General features: G+C 41.6%; 1 protein-coding gene across 3 annotated transcripts in view; it reads left to right on the top strand.

Annotated features, from left to right (window-relative positions):
* The first annotated feature begins 1,247 nt into the window (after positions 1–1,247).
* The window catches only part of RANBP3L (RAN binding protein 3 like), a 37,187-nt gene continuing 17,240 nt past the window's right edge, over positions 1,248–21,194 (top strand). For all 3 annotated transcript variants that reach the window (XM_074932281.1, XM_074932282.1, XM_074932279.1), the window contains exons 1-8: positions 1,248–1,611; positions 13,707–13,765; positions 14,044–14,080; positions 14,693–14,770; positions 15,847–15,921; positions 16,979–17,050; positions 17,703–17,827; positions 18,356–18,459. In XM_074932281.1, the coding sequence (XP_074788382.1) occupies positions 1,356–1,611; positions 13,707–13,765; positions 14,044–14,080; positions 14,693–14,770; positions 15,847–15,921; positions 16,979–17,050; positions 17,703–17,827; positions 18,356–18,459 (806 nt within the window). In that variant the 5' untranslated portion in view covers positions 1,248–1,355. The remainder of the gene's footprint in view (positions 1,612–13,706; positions 13,766–14,043; positions 14,081–14,692; positions 14,771–15,846; positions 15,922–16,978; positions 17,051–17,702; positions 17,828–18,355; positions 18,460–21,194) is intronic.

Below are 21,194 nucleotides of genomic sequence, written 5' to 3'. Positions count from 1 at the left end.
GAGTTGTAATGATGGAAAATTACTCAACATCTGCCTGCTCTTGGACTTCTTGCATCTTTTTCTGTGAAACACCCGATACTGGCTGTGTGGAGAAACCAGATTAGACTAGATGTACGGTTCTGCCGAATTTTTCACAAATTCCAACCCTTCTGGAAAATCCAAACTATTGGGATTAGAGGCAGTTTAACACCAAGCTCACAATATAATGGCCGGAAATTGCTCCCACCTGCACTGAAAAATTTGGGACTGTTATCGTTTAAGCGAACAAGAGGACACACAGCCTAGGCTTTATAAACCTGCTGCGCAGCGCATCGTAAGGAGGGGACTCTAACGCCTTTTTTGCTGACACTGCATTTGGTTCACATCAGCATGGGAATAACCGTATCGCTTGGCTGTTTTACCTGATGTATTGTCTCCTTTTGGAAAACAGCCCCAAAACTCAGTTACCTAAGGCGGTATCAAAGGGGGCAGCTGCTAAGCCAAATCTACAGTTCCATTAGAGGGAAAACACACGTTCTTCGCGGTGAACCCCCGATTAGGGCAGCGGCACCCCCGTTCTCAAGGAGCTGGGCTTCACCGCGCCCATCTTCACGGCACGGCGCCTTCGGCCCGCCCGGACAAGGGCTGCGGCGGCGGCGCCGGGCCCGGGCGGGGCTGGGGGTGGCGGGCGGCGCCGCGGCCCCCCCGCCGCCCCCCGCTCCCGCGCCGCCCGGCAGAGCTCCCCGCGGGCCCCGGTCCGCCGGGCCCGCGCCGGGACAAGCCCTCGGGGGCGGCTGCCGGCGCCCGCCCGCCCGCCTGGAAGCGGTAGCGGACGTTTAGCCCGCGCAACCCGGTGAAAAGCCCCGTCGCCCCACCGCCGCCGGGCAGCGGGCGGGTGCCCCCGCCGTCCCCGCTCCGCCCCGGGGGTGGCGGGCGGCCCCGGCCCACCGCACCCGGCCCACGCCGCTGCGCCCACCCGCGACTGAAACACACCCCCCGCCCCCCGCCTTCTCCCCGCCGTTGCCGGTGCAATGGAACACACTCCGGCCGCGTCCCCCACCGCCCTCTTATGTTAATCTGCCAGGCTTTACATATCCCCGCCCCAGGGCCAGCCCCGCTCCCGGCTCGCCCCGAGCTGTCCCTGCAGCACCGCCGGGCCCTCACGGCGGGCGGCGGCGCGGCCGTCGCCGTCCGGTGGCGGCTGCCGGGGCTGCTCGTCGCCTGGCTGGTTTCGAGGGGCGGTGGGTGACCCAGGGAACAGCTAGTAGGAATAAATCCAACGTTCTAGACCCAACTACGGCTTACATGTATGAAGTATATATATGGTTACGCACATATAGATATATATATACAAAGGTACTTCTGAGGACCTCACAATGAGAAACCAGCCAATTCCTGCTTGCAGAGGGGATGTTTTATCTGCAGGTATAGGGCACTCCTGTACAGACTTTGACGTTTCAGTCCGATGCGGGCATGGTGCGAAGACTAAGCTTGACCTCCCCAAAAGAAGATACCGGCCCGGTGACCCCTGGGCTCAGCACCAAGCTGCTCGCCTGCAAGAAGAGACCGCCCGCAGGCTCTGCCCCGGCTCCGGCAGTGGCAACTACAATCCCAAGGAGGAATGCTGTACAGGTAGGTTTTGTTGGCTATTATCTTCTGCATGTCTCCTGTGTTCCCCCTGCAAGGAGGTTTCTGTGGAATGGGATAATCACAAAGAACATGTCTGGTTGGTAACAGTGTTGTGGGTGATGCAAAACAAGAGCTTGGCTGGCTTGTGGTTTCTTTACTGCGAGTTTTTAGTGGTAATTTGGCAGGAGTCTCCAGTTTGTATTTTAGTTGAAGACACTACCAGATAATGTATGTTTGGGGTTTTACATGTAGAGCACCCCAAAGTAGTCTCTCTGTGTTTCTAAGAGTGTTGACCCCCCTATCATTTAAACTTTCTGCAGCTTTCTAAAATGCTGGGCCTGACAGCAGGTGGGAATAGCGCTCGCTTTCCTGGCTGTTCCTGGGGACAGTGCCTGCTTTCCTGGCCATTCCTGCCTTGCACCTGGGCACTGAGAGCAAAACTTGCCCAGTCCAGCTCCTCAGAGAGTTGGCTGACTACAGAGCCAATCTGTATCAAAATCCTTTATCACCTAGGTAGGGAGGAGGGCCAAGAATTGAGAGTGATTTATATGGAATTGTAATCATATTATTTTTTAAGAAGATGCATAAAGAAACAAGTGCTAATATTAAGGACATTTTGTAGGTGATGCCACCAACCATTTTTTACCACACAAGTTGATGAATGAACCCAAAACAGCAAAAGGAAGCATGTGCTTTCAAGGTCTAAACCTGAGGCTGTGACTGGTACAATTTAGAGTGCTTGGGCTAATTTGTGAGCCAACCAGCCTTTCAGATTGTGCTTAGTGTTGAGCAAACTTAGTCCAATCTACTTACATGCCCAAAATTTGAGGATGTGCAAGTGTTGCTGGATCACAGCCTTATTACCTGTATAGTTCAATTTCTGCACAAAGACCCTGAGTGTTACTTCTATGCTACTCTGTAAGGATTTATGAAATTTAATGTTGGACAATGCCCTGAAAATGGCAAAGCTTTATATGCCTGTGAATTTTATTTCCCTTGCGTTCAGTATTTTACAGGTTTTCATGATAGATTAAAAATGCTGAGCACTAGAACATTAGAAGTTTCAGTGTTTATAAAAAAATTTTTGGTTACATACTTTGGCACAGTCCTGCTGCTCTAGTGACACGGTTACTTCTGTCATTGCATCACTGCTAGAATTACAGTGTAGTGATGAGAGACCCAAAAATATTTTCTTCACTCTAATGTTTGAAATAAAGCCAACTGGGTTTGATTTCTCTCAGAAATTGTGTTAAAGTATTGCTGGGGTAGGGGTTTGTTTTGTTGCTTGATGCCTATTTCTGTCTTGCCCATATAAAGACGAGGGCTGTGCTCTGCAGGGATGAATGGGTGTGACATATGCTGCATTTATAAACACTTCTGCAGGCTCTTGGCTGAGTTGCGATGTCTGAAGAGAAATACATTCATTTTTAAATCTCATGTAACATGCTATAAACCCCCAGTGGAATTGTTTGGGTAGAAGAAGCATTTCCACACTGATCAAGAAAACTGTATTTAGAATCTGCAGCATTGAGAAGAGTGACTGAAGAGAGGATGAACACACCTTAAAAAGTTAGGGCCTGGTTCTGCACAGCTGTTTCTGGATAAAGAATTCTTGCTCTCATAACTGGTCTCACTGATGACAGTGAAGTTGTTTATGTGGGTTATGATCTATTTGTATGACAAAGAATGTGCAAGACTGGAGTCTTAATAGTCCAGTAAAGCTGTCCTAGGACAAATTCTTCCAGAAATTTTACTTTGCAATAGTCAGTTGGATGAACTTTTCTGTTCCTCTTTCTGAGTACTATGAAACAGAAGCTCGCTTCTTTGATGATGTACTCTCTGGTGATCCAAACAGGGATGTGTGAAGTTATTTATCAGTTCCCCAAACTATATTTACAGGATGCGATCTGAACCCAAGATAAGCAGCATACACTTATAGTGTGTTTGAACAGCGTGCAGTGCTGAGATCAGCAGTCACTTCATGGCCCAGTGAAGTACAGTCACTTCTGCAGCTGTTGGAGAACGGCCTGCAGAGAGCAAGGCCATGGGTCTCTGCAGAAGCTGATTGCAGCCATCTGAGGTAAACAGAGGAAAAAACCCAGGGTACAGTTATGCCTAACAAAGGACTGTTATGTTAACAAAGAGAGAAACCGAGGTACACAATGGCCTTGATGGTAAAAACAACCTTGGGAAAAAAAGGCAGGCCAGAAGAGGGGAGATGTTGTGACATACCTGAAATGCCACAAGGGGCTGGGACATTATAATGTAGCCTTTTACATGTATCCAATAGATTTGTGAGTAGTATGCATGATTATTGTAGAGTGCTTATATAAGGGGTGATTTCTTTCAATAAAGTTGAAGCTTGCTCTATCATTCACATTGAATCGGCTGCTTGCTTCCTCTGCCCGTCGCATGCAGCAAGCATTGCCAGTGGCCAAATGGCTGTTGTATATGTTTTAAGTTCTCTGGAAATAAAAATTTCAACAACTTTTGTTTTTCAAAAAATGAAAGACTTTGTCCAAAATTTCATCTCAATTTGAAGTACTGTATTTTAATGATGCTGAAACTATTTCTTCCCATAAAACACTTCAGCATGGTTTTGGACCAATTATTTAGAACAACTTCTGTTGAACATTTTTGGAAAATCAGGATTCATGACAACTTGTTGTAAATTTATTGATTTACTGACACTCTTCAATAGAAGAGTATTCTAAAAGAAAAAATTCAATTAGCTTACAAGTCTGGAAGTATGACTAAGATACATATGTCTATATATCTTAGAAATCTCTTGCCTGTATACCAACATGTGTTTCTGGTATCTCTGTGTATGGAAAAATCCTCTGATTAGCATTGGAGATTCAACCAGATTCAAATTTGATTTATGACCCTGTTTTATTTTCTCATTTTCTTTTTAATGGTTACCGTTAAAAAAACCCACCATGTATGATACATATAATGGATTTAGATGCAAATAAATGAATCAATCTTGTCTCAGAATGTCTTAGCAAAAAAAATAAGAGGTAAATTTGCTTGGAAAAATCCTGCCATCCTAGCATTAAGGATGATCTTAATCCTTAAAAGGGAGTTGTCCAGGAAAGTACAGAAGATGCTTCATAAACAGAAATCTAAAGGGTAATAAATGGGAATCTGAAAGTAGTTTTCCAGGTCCATTTAGAGTCTTAAATAAGTGACCTGATTTTTCAGAGGTGCTGAGCAGACAGCCAAGCGTGGGAATTGCACTGAAGTTCTCAACTGCTCATCACTTCCAGAAACAAACCCGTTACTCATGATCAGCACTGCAAAATTTTTAAAAGCTTTTTCTGCAAGTCTTACTGTTAGTAAGTTTATTAAGCTGAGTGCCTAAAGTACAGTCCTAGGACATCCCCATTTTGCCTTGTGTCACCTTCCTTATTTAAGTTTTGGCAGAGGAAAGCCTGGCTTATGTAGTGAGGTCACTGAGGGACCTGAGATGTTGGCTGGCAGCCGTGTTGCAATTTCCCTTGGCTGTGAACTGACTCTATTTTATGTTGCAAAGTTCAGTGAGTATTTATACTGCATATACAGTTCTACTGCAAGTTTGGCAAATCCTTTTCTTAGCAGAAGGCTTTTACTATTTTTTAACCTCTTTTTAGGAGAAAATGGTCCATCTCTGGAAATAAGACAGATGTCTTTTTGTATCAAAAGTCAGAAACAATATTTCAGCATGAGTCTGAGCTTGGATAACAAAGTATTTTGTTAATTTATCCTACTGCATATTTTCACTGTATGTATTTATCTTCTGCCCGTTATTGCAGTTTTATTATCTGAAATATATGTAGTTTTCTGCGTTTTTGCTGCCCATTGAACAAAAATTGGTTGTATTAGTACGTAGTTTAATTCTGACGCTCCTTGAGGCAACATGTTAATGGACAGATCCTCAGCTAACATAGTCAAAATAATTCCTTTTTTAAAAATGGAACTACACTAATTTCTGAATCCATACCTTCACCTTACATGCTAGTCCATTATTGCTTTCTTTTTCTTTGCATATAATGCCACAAAATACCAGGCATAATGTTTTTTTCCTTCATGTTTTTTCAAGCAATAGATGTAAACAGCATATATTCATAAATGGCAGAGGCAAAGCTCTCCCTTGGGATTTTTTCTATAGTATTTTAGTAACTTAAAACTACCTCTGTGGATGGAGCAAATAAAGTAACACTAAATCTACTTTTCTTCTCAACATTTTCCCCAATTATGTGTTCCTGTTGAGCTAATTTGTATGTGAAACAAACAAAATGGCAATTCACATGCAAGAATTTGTTGTTATTGCTTAACTTTATTTGGTTTGAGTTCTATGACTTGGAAACCAAGCAATCTAAACTGTAACATCAAAATGCACTAGTGTTTCTGCTTTTATTTTTGCAAATTAAAGCAGTAATACACAAAGCTAGTGAAATTCAGGCTATAGAGTATCAGAGTGCAAAAACTTGCTAATAGTATGTCATAGCCTTATCTTTTGATAGGATAAAATTATAATCTGATTATAAATTTTCATGTAATAGTTTTTGTGTGTTGTGTAACACTTACTAGGGTGTTGTGAGGGAAAACTGGATGCAGTTAAAGGTTTTGTAAATCAGTGACATTATTTAGTGATTGTGCAGTTTAGCAGAATCACATTCTATTTGAGAAAATGATCTTTGATTAAGAAGTTTCTTGGGTTTCTTTTTTTTTTTTTTTTTTTTTATGGTTGTCGTGGGTTGACCCTGGCTGGATGCCAGGTGCTCACCAAGCGACTCTATCACTCCCCTCCTCAGCTGGACAGGAGAGAGAAAATATAATGGAAGGCTCATGGGTCAAGATAAGGACAGGGAGAGATCACTCACCAATTAGCGTCTCAGGCAAAACAGACTTGACTCAGAGACACCATTTTATTACCAATTAAATCAGAGTAGGACAATGAGAAATAAAACCAAATCTTAAAACACATTCCCCCCACCTCTCCCTTCCTCCCAGACTCAACTTCACACATGATTTCTCTATCTTCTCCCCCCGCAGTGGCGCAGGGATGGGAGTTTCATCAGTTCTTCACACCTTGTCTCTGATGCTCCTTCCTCCTCAGGGGCAGGACTCCTCACACTCCTCCCCTGCTCCAGTGTGGTGTCTCTCTCACAGGAGACAGTCCTCCATGAGCTTCTCCAATGTGTGTCCTTCCCACGGGCTGCAGCTCCCCACAAACTGCTCCAGGGTGGGTCCCCCACGGGGTCACAAGTCCTGCCAGCAAACCCGCTCCAATTGTGGGCTCCTCTCTCCACAGGTCCTGCCAGGAGCCTGCCCCAGCGTGGGCTTCCCACGGGGTCACAGCCTTCTTCAGGCACATCCCCCTGCTCTGGCGTGGGGTCCACACGGGCTGCAGGGGGAGATCTGCTCCACCATGGATTTCCATGGGTGCAGGGCACAGCTGCCTCACCGTGGGCTGCCCCACGGGTTGCAGAGTAACCTCCGCTCTGGTGTCTGTAGCACCTCCTCCCCGTCCTTCTTCACTGACCTTGGTGTCTGCAGGGTTGTTTCTCTCACGCATTCTCACTCTCTTCCCCAGCTGCAGCTGTTGTCCAGGGTTTTTTTCCCCTTCTTAAATATGATCTCACAGAGGCACTACCACCACCACCTTGGCCAGCGGTGGGTCTGTCTTGGAGCCGGCTGGCATTGGCTTTGTTGGACACGGGGGAAGCTTCTTGTAGCTTCTCATGGAAGCCACCCCTGTAGGCCCCCTGCTACCAAAACCTTGCCACACAAACCCAATACACCTGTAGAAGGTAAAAACTGTAGTTTCTAATTTAGAATTAAAAGTTTTCCTGTGAGGTGCAAATGGGATTGCTACAAAAACCAAAGAGGTACAAATCGTTATTTTAATTTAAGGAATTATTAGAGAAATGTTATTTTTTACAAAAAATTTTTACAAAAAAGCCAGCTTTTGTTATCAGTGTTAGATCTTTGTTGGAAGTTATTAACTACTGAGTGGGGTTTTTCCAGGTTTTGTGTGTAGGATTCAGTTTTGTAGCTAAGACAATCTGAAATATTTGATTGCAGGATTGGTAGTTATTTTTAAAGAGCTACACAAATAACATATAAAGGTGTGGGAATAGTAGAAGCTCAGGCAAAATCCAGTGGATTTGCATTAGGCCTTTAAAGAAATTATCTGTGTGCAACTGTTGAAAGAAACAACAGAAACATGAGAATCCTGTCACCTAACTGGTCAGTGGCACTCAATTGACAAATAGAATTAAAAAAGGTCTATTGCCAGCTCTGTGGTGAAATATTTGAAAGTACAGTTTTTTTATATGGCATTCGGTTAAACCTAATTTTAAAACCTAATACGAAGCACAAAAGCAACACCATGTTAAGTGTCTAGCCTTACAATTTATAAGGTATTAGGTTAATTTACTGGAAAAGTAGTTGCACCTTTCTTCAATACTGACTGTCTAGTCCCTAAAAAAGGTATTGTCTTGTCACTGAGCAGAAACTGAAAAAATCTAGGTGATGTTGCATACCTCTAACACCACAGAAAGTGTAATTCCTTAAACAGTTACTGCTTTCTAATTAGGTAAAGGGCATCACTAACCAATTAAATCAATTTGAACAGAACACAAATTTGAATGAGAAAACCAGTTTCTGCACTTACTTTTTACAACAGCATACATTGCTAAGACTGGAAGAGAAAAATATGATTCGCATATAAGAACTCTAATTGCTGTTAAACTTTGATACCTGCATTTTAACACTTTAATGCATATATAAAATTATTTTTAGGTTTGATGGACACTCACAACTTTCACTGGAGTCAGCCATCCTGAGTGATATAAAACCTTCTACCATTATTTTTTATAGATGTAGTTTCCTAACTTTAGATACAAAAATGTGAAAGTATGAATATAAATTTAAATGTTTTCAGATTTCTGGCAAGTTTGCTAATGGTGAAGATACAACAGAATTTATTTTCTTTTGAAGCTGAAAATGTAAAAATTAACTGTTTAAAAGTCAGAAGTACAAAACTTTTACTGACATCACAAATTCCTATCTTACCTTCTTAAAGATTTGAGGGATTTTTGTTTTTCTTTGTGAGGAATAGAGCCACAGCACTGTCAGCCACTTTTGGCATACAACTTCAGGTGTATGACTACCTGAAAACTGGAGAGAGATTTGAGGTCATATTCTCTCCACTGTGTCTTTAGCCCTCAAGGGTTGAGAGTCATCTGTCTGTTCTCTGGGCAAGATAGAGCAATAATAATTTTCAAACCCATCAGTGTCCTGCTTATTTTTTAATGTATATATTTTGTGAAGTTTCTAGAGCTTTAGAAAAAGCACTAGCAATAAAAGTGAAGAGTGGAATGTCACAGCAAAGGCTGAAAGACCCATACACCTCTTGATCAATGCTGGCTTTTGGGATACAAGCAAAGCTGGTGAAAGCAATTTTATATTATTTCTTGCATGTCATTCTGAGTATTGCTTCCTATCTTTAGGCAGCAGCCAGCAATTATTTTTCCCAAAATGCATCTCTGTTTTCTTTCAAATGGAAGTCTATAAATGCAGTCTCCATGTGGTGTATAAACTACCATGATTTGCCAGTTGCCAGCACGTACAGTACTAGGCAGAGCGCCGAGCAGAGTGATGGGGCGGGGATGCCCACACTGGATAAGTAGAGCAGAGCAGGCACCAGGACTGAGAGCCAGAGAGCCAGGTGCCTTCCTGGTCAGGAAGCTCATCAGAGCACATTTGATAGTGCCTCTGCGCAGGACAGGAGACTGGAGCCAGGACGCCATGCAGGTAAGATCTCAAACAAGGGAACTGGACATTTCTAATGCATCTTCTGGGCAAGGGCTTATTTTGAACTCCAAATGCAGCAAGCATTAGGCCAAGACCTTTCTAATTCAGCAGCTTCAGGGGAACTGTAGGGAGGGAAAGAGAGCCCGATCTGTGGTGATTATTCACGGGCAGACAGACAGGTCCTGTGTCTGGACTCTTGGCCGAGGCTGGTGGATTATTCCAGTCCCAGCAGCCAGAGGCAGCCCATTTGGCAGGTTTTTCTTGTGACTTTTCCAACAGACTCTTTTATCCACAAGTACCAAGCTGCTGAGGACTGGAGCAGCCCTGTCTTAACCAGGCACTAGCCAGCCTGTGTCTGTCTGCGTCCTGTTGGTGCTGAGGAGGGGTGGCTTCAACCCACCCTGTTTCTGTTCCTCTGCGTAGGTGTGCACTCGGCTTTGGCTGCTGCTGCCCTTTCCCTGGGACAGTGTTAGGCACTGCCTGGCTGGGTGCCCTTGCTGCTGCTAGGAGAGAAGAAGGGCTTCTCCCTGCACACAGCCATCCACCCTGGCAGCAGCAGCCTTAGTGAAGAAAATGGAGATAAATGTAAAGTTGCTCAACAATGTTAAAATTAGCACGCTGACACAATTGTGGTAACTCCTAGACGGCCATGTGTTGCATCCACAAGTAATTCTGCATTGCTTTTTCTCAGAGAATCAACTGCATTTTGTTTGTGCTTGAAAAATCTGAGAAGTTTGAAATGTAATGGGAATTGATGCATAGGATACATAGTTAACACAAATATCTTTTTAAAAATCTGTTATGAGTGGCCTGATTGAGGAGCGAAGAGCTTACTGATGAGCTACATAGAATACTTTTCAGGAATTACAAGAAGGTTTTCTTGATTTGGGTAGAAGCAATACAGAACCATAAAAATGATAAATATTCATGGCAGCATCAGCAACTTCTGTCTAAATCTACAGATGGTAAGAAAGTTTTCCCTTTGGTTCAAAAGCAGTTGATGGGTTATATCTTCTGTATTTACTGCAATTTCAAAATATGCATATTTACCTTTAAGAGCTACCATTATACCCTAGCTTCCCATTTTTCTGTTGGTAATCAACCAGTTATGAATTTTTCTTCAGGAAATTCTGGGTTTTAAACTATTACTGGAATTTTGTTGTTTCTATTGTAGTGAAGTTTCCTAATTCCTTTAAACACCCTACAGCCTTTTAGTTCCAGCAGAAGTTTGCTGGAACCACTCTTTGCTTTGGTGTAGTAAATGTACCTTTAAAAATATTGCTAGCTTCTGAGCTTTGAGAAGTGTTGTGGAGAATAGTTCTGTATTCACACTGTAATTACTGTATTTTTCCTCTTCTTTTTTTTTTTTTTTTTTTTTTTTTTTTTTTAAGGAGACAGGGAAAAAGCCTGTTATACTGAATAAATCATACTTCAGTGAAATACAGTTGTCTATGTGTGTGCCACTCCCCTCTAGCGAATAGAAGTGGAATTGCTCCATCTCATTCCATGCCATGGGCCCTCATCTGCAGCTTTTCAGCTTTCATTGACAGAGAGTTATCTTTTTTTGAATTGAACAATGTGAACTTTTTTCTGCTTTTTACGTTAAGGACAAATCAGACCTTCACTGCAAAGCATGCCAAGTTTGCTAAATTCAGTCCTTTGCACATATGTAATGCTCAAGTAAATACCAAATTAATTTAAACAACAGCGAAGCCGTATTAGTTATTACTGCTGCGTCTGTATATTACTGGGTTTGAGTAAGAGTTTCATGCTTCTTGCTCCTGTTTACATACATGCAGCATTTCTTTTAACAATGTTTACCTTTTTCTTGATTGTTGAATATATATTTATTTAGTAATTTTAGCTCCTTCATGATAGGTTGGTGTTTGCTTAATTAAACCTTTAAGTGATAGATACCACCGCGAGAGTGGTTTGGTCACAGATAGGTGTGCAAACCAACATAAAAGTATTGGTCCATATATTTTCACATGGACATTTTTGTTGAACAAGTAAATATTCTAATATAAAACAGAGGAAGCTAGTGTTATAAAAATGGTGTGTACATGATAGATATTCTGTCAAATGTCAATTAACAAGATATCAAGTGTGGGATTTTCCTGGCCAAAGTCCAGTCACATATCTCAGTCATCACCCAAGTCTGTCCTTATCACCCATGGAGAGAAATAAATGAATTTGGGTCTCCATTCATCTTCTAATGTACACAACTGGAATATGTTCATGCTGAGAAGCTGATTGTTTCTTTTGACTCATGTTACAGACATGTCAAGCTAGCAAGAAGTGAATTCTCCATGTGGTGGCCTTAAAAAATATCTTTCTATCTGCCTCTTCACTATTTAATTGTGTTATTTGTTGGCATAATAGATGTGTCATTAAATGGTGGTGATGGTGAAAACAACTTATTTTACACTGACAACCAAAGTTAGTCCATTAGAGCTGCACAGGCTGTGAAGGTCTCATTCTTAGCAAAGTAGCCCGAAGAAGTCATGTAAGATGTAAGAACCCTAAATCAACACAAAATTTGATAAGGCAACTGTATGCTGAAATACTTTTAATTAAATAAAACCCAAACAAACCAACATGAATCCAACATTGGGTTTGGTCATACCTCAGAAATGCGGAGGTATGCCTAAGAGTAGAATTTGCTCTATAGAACTTCTTATGTTTGTATATCATAGTCACACATTAAAACTGACACTAGGCATTCACTTAGCTGAAGCCTAAAGAATGTGTGAACGTAGCTGAGAGGCCAAGTGTAGCACATTTCCTTCCTTTCCTTTGGGGATCATATTGCGTTTCACATCCTTGCACTTTTCTGAGAACCAAAGCTACTGTTCACCCTTGTTCTTAAAGGATGGCAGATGTTCGTAAAGGATAAAAGCACTTTTATACTCTTTCTAACTAAAAGAGACCAAATCCTGTGGCATCTAGTTAGGCAAAACTCACACATTAGGGTTGTTTTTTAATTTATGGACTGTGCTGTACATCTCTGCAGCTCTATATTTTCTTCCTGCTTATTGGATGAGGGAAAGGCTATGTGTGAATGTTGTCTACCTTGACTTTAGTAAGGCCTCTGATGCCACTTCACACAATATTGTCCTGGCAAAACTGGCTGCTCGTGGCTTGGATGGGTGCATGATTTACTGGATAAAAAACTGTCTGGTGGCCGGGCCCAAAGGGTTGTGGTGAATGGAGTTAAATCCAGTTGGCAGCCAGTCACGAGTGGTGTCCCCTTGGGCTCGGTTTTGGGGCCACTCCTGTTTAACATCTTTATTGATGACCTAGACGAGGGGATCGAGTGCACCCTCAGTCAGTTTGCAGCTGACACCAAGTTGGGTGGGAGTGTTGATCTGCTGAGGGTAGGGAGGCTCTGCAGAGAGACCTGGACAGGCTGGAGCCATGGGCTGAGCCCAACTGGAGGAGTTTCAATACGGCCAGATGCCGGGGGCTGCCCTTGGGCCACAACAACCCCCAGCAGCGCTACAGGCTTGGGGAGGAGTGGCTGGAGAGCTGCCAGTCAGAGAGAGACCTGGGGGTGTTGATTGACAGCCGGCTGAACAGGAGCCAGCAGTGTGCCCAGGGGGCCAAGAAGGCCAATGGCATCCTGGCTTGTGTCAGCACTGGTGTGGCCAGCAGGGACAGGGAAGGGATCTGACCCCTGTACTCGGCACTGGTGAGGCCGCCCCTCGATTCCTGTGTTCAGTTTTGGGCCCCTCACTACAAAAAGGACATTGAATGACTCGAGCGTGTCCAGAGAAGGGCAACGGAGCTGGTGCAGGGTCTGGAGCACAGGTCGTACGAGGAGCAGCTGAGGGAACTGGGGGTGTTTAGTCTGGAGAAGAGGAGGCTGAGGGGAGACCTCATCGCCCTCTGCAGCTCCCTGAAAGGAGGGTGCAGAGAGCTGGGGATGAGTCTCTTTAACCAAGTAACAAGCGATAGGACAAGAGAGAATGGATATCAGGAAGCATTTCTTTCCAGAAGAGGTTGTTGGGTGTTGGAATGGGCTGCCCAGGGAGGTGGTGGAGTCCCCATCCCTGGAGGGGTTTAGGAGTCAGGTTGACCCAGCGCTGAGGGATATGGTGTGGTTGGGAACTGTCAGTGTGACATTAATGGTTGGAATAGATGATCTTCAAGGTCTTTTCCAACCTAGATGATTCTGTGATTCCATTGTAACAAAAGGATAAAGTCCTGTTTGTTATTACACAGCACTTTGAGAACTGTGGCTGGGAGGTGCTATTACAGACTTGTTGTTAAAAATGATCGCTTCTCTTTTCCAGAGAGATCAGTGCTTGCCCAGCCAACATTTGTTTTTGAAAAGAAGGACCGTCCTTTGAAGGTAAAAAGATTTTTTTCCCCCATAATTAATAAAAAATGCTGAGGAATGAGGATTCTACAGACAATGATCCTAGCAGTATTAAAAGATTTTAGCTCAGGTTAAGACTTGTAATAAATGGTTTTAAAATACCACAATGAAGAGTAGAAACTAGAAACAAGACTGATTTTAATGCATCCATGGTTGGTTGATATAATACTTTGTATCCTGGTCTAGAAAATGGCTGTTGTATTCTCCTTGATCTTTCCACACTTTTTTTTTTTTTTTTTTTTTTTTTCCAGCGGCCTGCAGAAGACCCAGTTTGCAAAGCTGAAAATGGTAATAACCATCTCATTGAAACAGTATAGTAATACATTGGGTTATTTATAGGTCTGACTGTTGCCTGTGAAAATAGCAGTTGGACCCTTACTTAGTATGAGCAGGGACAAATCCTTGTGAGTAGATCAAGACTACTATGTGAGTTGTAGAGCCACCTACTATGTCCTAATACATATGTCCCCATCTTACCTCTGATTTTTTCCACCTTACCTCTCATATTTACGAGAAAACCAAACTCCAGAAGCCCTGAAAAGTGGCCAAGTATATTCATCAGCTGTGTGAGTTCCTATCTGACCTTTTCTATTTGTTTAGGCTGCATTATAATGTAACTTCTCACTCCTAATGTCTTCTGAGCCTATGGGCTATGAACTGATTCTCAGTGCTTGATTTAGGTTCTCTGAACTTACTAGAAATAAAGAAGGCTCTCTAGGGCTTTGTGCCAGGTGTTGACTGAGATTCCAGAGCCCTCGTGCTCTTCAGGACTGCCTTAAAGCAGTTCCTGTAGGTCTTTCCTAGCATTTATTGTGTTCTTTTTTAATTCAGTATCATAACATTGTGCTGAAATCTCCTGCCAGTCTGTCTCTGCAGAACATTGTATTTGCTTTTCTCTAGATTTTAATAGTTGTCCTAGAAAGCGTGGAAGATCATCATCTTTTACTTTCCAGAAGTCTGACTCTCAGTTTAACCCAGGTATGACGTTTAGCTCCAGTCATGTTTTAATTACTATAGTTCTGTATTCTTATGTGGTAAAGAAGAGAGGGAACTTTTCTGTCTAAGGAACATTTCTACACTGCAGAAATGCTGCAGGTAATGAAAACTTGAACACTATATAAACTTGCTGGTAATTTCCACTAAATCCCTTTTTCAGTAAAAATATATTGATTTTCCATACTTGCATAATATTACATAAACCAGTGAAAAATCTGCATGTTTCATATCATTTCCTTGAATGGGTTGCACAGTCAAGGGAGGAGGAAGGCTAGAAAGGAATGAGATTCCCTGATTTGTGAAAGAGATCATGTTCCCTGGGCAATCCCTGAAAATGTAAAACAATTTCCAGTACGGTCCCTCCTTCCATCCAGCCAACAGCTGACCTGGAAGGCCCTTTAAGGGCTATGTGTTGCTTTCATGGGAAATGGACACAAGTCACTGAGGCTACTATGCAAAAGGACTAATCTGTTTTTTACAGTGTTTGTTTAATATACGGATGGGACCAGAAAGTTATTTCTGAATTAAGGTATTAATATGTGTACACTACACTTTGTTTTATCTAGTTCTGTGACATGCCTGAATGTAGCTAAGAGGATTTAAGATAAGCTAAGTTTGGTTTACTCTGAAAATTGTGCTGAGATCATGCACAGAAAATGATAGATATGGCAGAAATTTTAGGGTATGCTTTACTGAAAAATAGGGTGCAGGAGGAAGCTTGAGCATTTGACCTCTTGATTGTCCACACAGCTTAATTGGTAGCTCACTCCCTGGTTCTGTTTTGAACCTCTCCAACTGGCAGTCTCCAAGACAGAACTGTTACAGAGTGGACTAGCTGTAAGCAGCATGTGCAAGCCAGGCTGTGCCACTTGGCCTCAGAGGACTCCCCAGTTCAGCAGCATAGGCATAACGTAACAGTCTACTTCAGAAAACCAGTAGTTAACAGATAATAATTTATGCTACTGTCAGTGAAGGTGTGACATCAAATTGGCTAACCTTAAAATTAATCTCTTTTTTTTCTCCAAACAAATGATAATTTCAGTCTCTTATACTTTCAGATACAACTCTCACTCAGATAAGAGAGAGATCATCTTCATTTACCATCTTTCCTACCTTCCCTCCCTCCCAGCCAGGTAATTAAAAAAAAAAAAGAAAACAAACCCAATAAATATTTATGTAGAAAAGCAGGTATTAGTTAAAATGAACAGGTGTACAGATATGCTTTTTCTGCAGGACAGAGCTGAAGTGCATTTGACTAGGCTGGCATTTGGACAGGAGAAAGGAATGTTTTAGGAGGAGGATTGGCAGTTCAACAAAAGAAATGTTTTTTGCATTTGGTGCAAGTGCTGGGTAGGACAGGCATTTACAGTCTGAATGCTTGAAAAACCAGAATGGATTTAAAGTAATTACATGAATTAGTTTGCTTGCACTTTAATGGTGATGGTTCCTATAAGAATATAATTTTCTATCCTAGGGCCTATGCGTCTAACCAGTGACCCTGGGAGTATTCTCCCACTTATCACTAATGTGATCAATGGAGTGGTCTCTTACCAGAGACAGGTCCTTGACAAACATTGGCGTAAAGGATTTCTAAACAATTTTAAGAGGACACAACATTGTTATAGCAACAGACCACACTCTGCAATGAAAAGTACTGATTGTGTGCAGAATTCAGTTGTGTCATTTTACAGGACATGGTTCATGGTCACCGTCACTTTCTGGCTGGTGTTTGGTATCTTTATAGAAACAGTGAAAGCATCAGTAATGCACTGCTGTCGTTATAGTAAGGTACGATAGCCTTTTATCAGAGCAGGGCAGGGTACTTTTATTTATTCCCATGTTCTTGGGCCTCGTTTACTCAGTTTAAAAATGCCTAAGATTGGAGCAGATAGTATTGCAATTTCAATAGCTTTTGCAAACAAGCAGCATCTGGTTTTGAAACCTGAAGTTTTCTATGAGTTTAAAACATCCACTGATATCCAAAAGACTTCTGTCTCTGACATAGCCAGAAAACCCATGGTGATTTCTGTGCCTAAAACAGAGACAGTAAGAGTTATCTCAGAGATCTAGTTTAGATGGATAAGAATATTGCTCAGGTACTACCAAAATAAGGAGGGGTTACAGAAACACGAGTTAATAATTAAAGTTTATTATTACTCATTATTAAAGTTTAAATTACTTGTTCTGTAGTAAAGAAGAATAACATTTTTATGACATCAGCTCTTCAAAGAAACGCCAGCTTGATCAAAAGTGCAAAAGAAGGTAACTGTCATTGCAATATTTCTTCACTGTAATTCCACAAATACGTTCTTAACAGATACAGAAGACACAAAAATGACAACTCTTCTCTATGTTGAGTGATAGGCTATGTATCTTTATGAGGTTCATAAGTGGTTTTTTTGACAGTGTAAATATCCTGTGAGCTCTGTTCTGAGACTCTGCTATGACTACTTAATTCCTGAGAGGACTGAATATAACCTTGAATAGTGAAATTCTACATTTCTAACTGAATAACTCTGCTCCTGAACAAGGCATTGAAAAACCCTCTTGGCATCTGCAGGTTCAGGATTAAATTTGAAATACCAGAAGACAGTTCTACCACAAAGCAGTAAATATAAGTATAAATATAAAGATATTTTAAAATACATAAATGCAAATATATTTTATAAATTAAATAAGTACATTTATGTATATAACACATATTTATTCCAATAGGATAACAGGGGTTGGTGTCACTGCGGAGTGTGTATTTTAGAAGGGAATTACATTTTTTCAAAATATGTAGCAAGTAAACAACAATAAATGTTATTTAAATATGCTTTGAAGCTTTAAGCTAAGAGGCAAGACACATAGGTATGAATTAGATATGAAGAAAAAGTCTCTGTTTTAATATTTTGTCTTTGTATTTTGCAAGGATCCTCATCACTAAGTCAGTTGCGGAATGTCATTAGACCTGCTGTTTTACAACCACCACAAGCCCTGTCCTGTCCTGAAAATTCTGTAGTATCTCTAGTGACTAAGAAAAAAGCACACGTTCAGGTAAAAAGAAAAGTAAGTTTACTGGCTAAGTGTCCTGGTTCAGCTAGGATAGGTTTAAGTCCAGGCAGGGCCTAAACCACCACACTAGGATATGTTTGGAGATCAGATTAAAAACAAAGCAAAACAGTGGCATTTTAAAGCAGTTAATTATTCCCCTGCACGATTTTCAAAAAAGTTCTCATATCAGTTTCAGTGACATAGTATGAAATGTTAAAGTCAAACTGACTGCATTTGAAGAAACATCTTTTCCCTGCAGGCTGTCTCAACTTTCAGCTAGGGGAGTTCTGTGGGCAAATCAGTTTGGGGGGGGGGGGGGGGGGGGGGGGGGGGGGGTGTGTTAGATTTTGGTTATTTAGAAAGTAATATTTTAGCATTTTGATTAAGGGTACCAGCTTAGTACACAGCTGGAGGAAGCTCTGCCAGCTACCACATACATATATACCTCAGTGACTCTGGACTTCTAGCGGATCTGTCTATAGCAGAAAATAAGCTTGGTCTAATTAATTAATCTGGTTTTATTATTCCTAGCTATCTGAAGACAGCTCTTATTCTTCAACTGAGAATCTAGTAAGTTTCAAAACAGCAGTGAGGTCATCTAATACCATGAATCCTTCTAGCTCTAAAACAACACAGTAAGTTTTTATTTATTGTATTTCTACACCATTTTGTCACTTGTCCTATGGCATGCCCTTTTTGTCCTACACGTCTAACATGGCACTAAGACCATGCTGTCTACGCCCAGCACTCACTTGTGTTTGTGTGTGCTGCCAGGATTTGTGAGTGATGACATGAGCTCCATGTGCTGTAAGAAATGGATTCCTGCTGGCAATTAATCTCTGTGGGACAGTTTGTTTCTCATTAGTGATGACCAGGCCAGAAACTATTTTGGTTTGCCATCTCATGCAGCTTTGGCAGTTCAAAATATGTCCTGGTTTTGAATGTTTACAGTCATCTTTGCATCCTTTTGGAGAACTCCCTTCTGATAGCATAGCTCCTGCATCTCAAGAACAGATGCAGATAAACTTGGGGAGTACCACATTATGTCAGCATATTGGACACAGGAGGCATGAAAAAAAAACCATACAGGACTGGTCTGCAAGACAAGGTAAATGCTGCAATTGATGCTCTATGTCCATGTACACACCAGAATTCCTGGCATGAACAGGTGGTTGTGATGACGGTGATAGGGTGGTATCTTTGTGCAGATATGGGTTGGCAGCATGGACTTCAGAATTTCTGCATGAGAAAGCTGACTAGAATGTTGCCCCATGCCCTCTCCTCTGTATGTGACTGAAAGAGCTCATACTGATGCAGAAGTGGGCTATTACCTCTCTGGAGACTGGCTCATGAGAATGTTAGGTCTGTGGTTAGCCAGCAGGTTATCTTGTGTGTATTAACACTTTTTGCTGATGGTTGATGAGGTTTATTTACCTGGAAGCTGTGAGCATCATGAATACACCTGGGATCAGTTATCATGAGAGAATGACATTTCAAAATTACTAGAGCCACAGATAGCACATTTGTGATGTTGCCTCCTTTCTGCCTCCCACCCAAAGAGGACAGGGAGGAGTTAACTGTGGTTTGTTAACTTTGAAGGAGATTCCAGGCTTCTTCAGGGCTGGATGGGCCACAGATAAAGGTTCCTGCACAGAACATTTGGGATGCACAGTGCTGGGGTTCTGAGGAGATAAGGGCTTTTTAGATGCACCAGCAGTTTAGATTCTTAATCCTTATCAACAAGAGGAGCGTCATTAGAGGGCAGATGCTCACTTGATTTTGGAAGAGCCAGCCACAATTAATGCTGTGATCATGCCCTGTGAGGACAAAATGGAGCGACATAGCATGCTAGGTTTTTAGCAGATTCAGAATGATGGTAATGCATATACTGGAAAAGCTAAAGAGAAGATGGTACTGACTTCAAAATCAGTTGGTATTGATACTCCAAGTCTATCTACCTTCTGTCAACTGCACAACAGCTAGGAAAAGATTGAGTGGCTTTCTCTTGTGAAGTAGATAGAGAGAAAAATGTAATGCAGTGTTTCAGTGCTGACAAGTTACAACACATAAAAGTGTTTATAGTATTTCTTTTTCTTTCCTTTTTTAAAAGAGGAATTGTTAATCTGCTTGGGGTACTTGTGCCTCATTAGTTCTGTATATCACAATTGTGGTAAATGGTTTATTTGACAAGTTGAAAACTAATTTCAATACAACTAGATGCTTACTGCTCTTCTGAGTTTGCAGGGGAGTTTAAGTGCCATTCTTCTGATCCATATTAAGTGACTGATACTTTAAAATACTTCAGTAAAATCTTTTTTTCATATCTGTTTTCTCTTAGATAACTTGACAACAAGTATTCAAACAAACAACTTTATTAAACTCCATATGTATGTTAACAATAGTGAACATTGTAGGCAGACCTGCTCATTGCTAGGAATGATAAGATTTGGTTTTAATTATCAATCAGGGTGTAGCTATTGGCATTTATCTACAAAAAATAAAATGCAGAAAGACTCAACAGGAGGGATTGCTGCTGCCTGCAAACATCCCTTTTACTTTCACTCCCCTTCTACCTCTTATGTTATACAGTTCTATAGGGATGAATGAAAATGGTTTCTTAGCCCTCTGCAGTTGTTGCAGCTCTTCATGTCCCAGGAAACCACCAATAACTCAATTTTCTGAACTGGCTATAGTAATGAACCAAAAAGGAGAAATTTGTAGTTTCTCATCTGATTAAAATCTTGGAAACAAGATTGTATCATGACAGAAATATAATGCTGGGGAAATGCAGGCTTCTGGTCTTGTATTCAGCTTTGCACAAGCTTGGAAAACTACAAGGGTTCAAGGCCAGCACTGGAACTGGCAGCTACTCAGACCCTTCTGGACACTCTGAGAAGGACACTACTTGGATAAACTTCCATTGCATAGTCCTGTTCCAGTATCTTATCCCCATTTCTCCTCCTATCCTTCCTTGTTAGTGGTCGTTCCCTGAATTCAGTGCCTCTGTTTTGCATCTCCATAGCAATGTCATCCATGGCACACTTTGTTCTTGTCCTGCAGCAAGATAAGGGTATTGAGTTTTTAATAAGTATTTAGGGCTGGCACTTCCAGTTAACTGTCTGGAAAAAAGAAAGATCCTGCACTGATTACTTTGTCCTCACATTTCTGAAAATCCACTTCCCACATTATTTAATTGAGACAAGCCTCTAATTTCTGTTTTTTACCTCTTCTGGAGTGCTCTCCTTACTAAGTTGCTACTGGAGCAGCCTCGTGTAGCTGTGGAATGTCAGGATGGATTGTTCACAATTCAGTGAATTTTAGTGAGTTTTCTTAAGGATAAGAAACTCATTAAACACACTTCATATTCCCT

Source organism: Athene noctua, chromosome Z, assembly GCF_965140245.1.
Source record: "Athene noctua chromosome Z, bAthNoc1.hap1.1, whole genome shotgun sequence".
Taxonomy (NCBI): Eukaryota; Metazoa; Chordata; class Aves; order Strigiformes; family Strigidae; genus Athene; species Athene noctua.
Note: the sequence above shows the minus strand (reverse complement) of the source record. Positions and strands in the feature narration are given on the sequence as shown.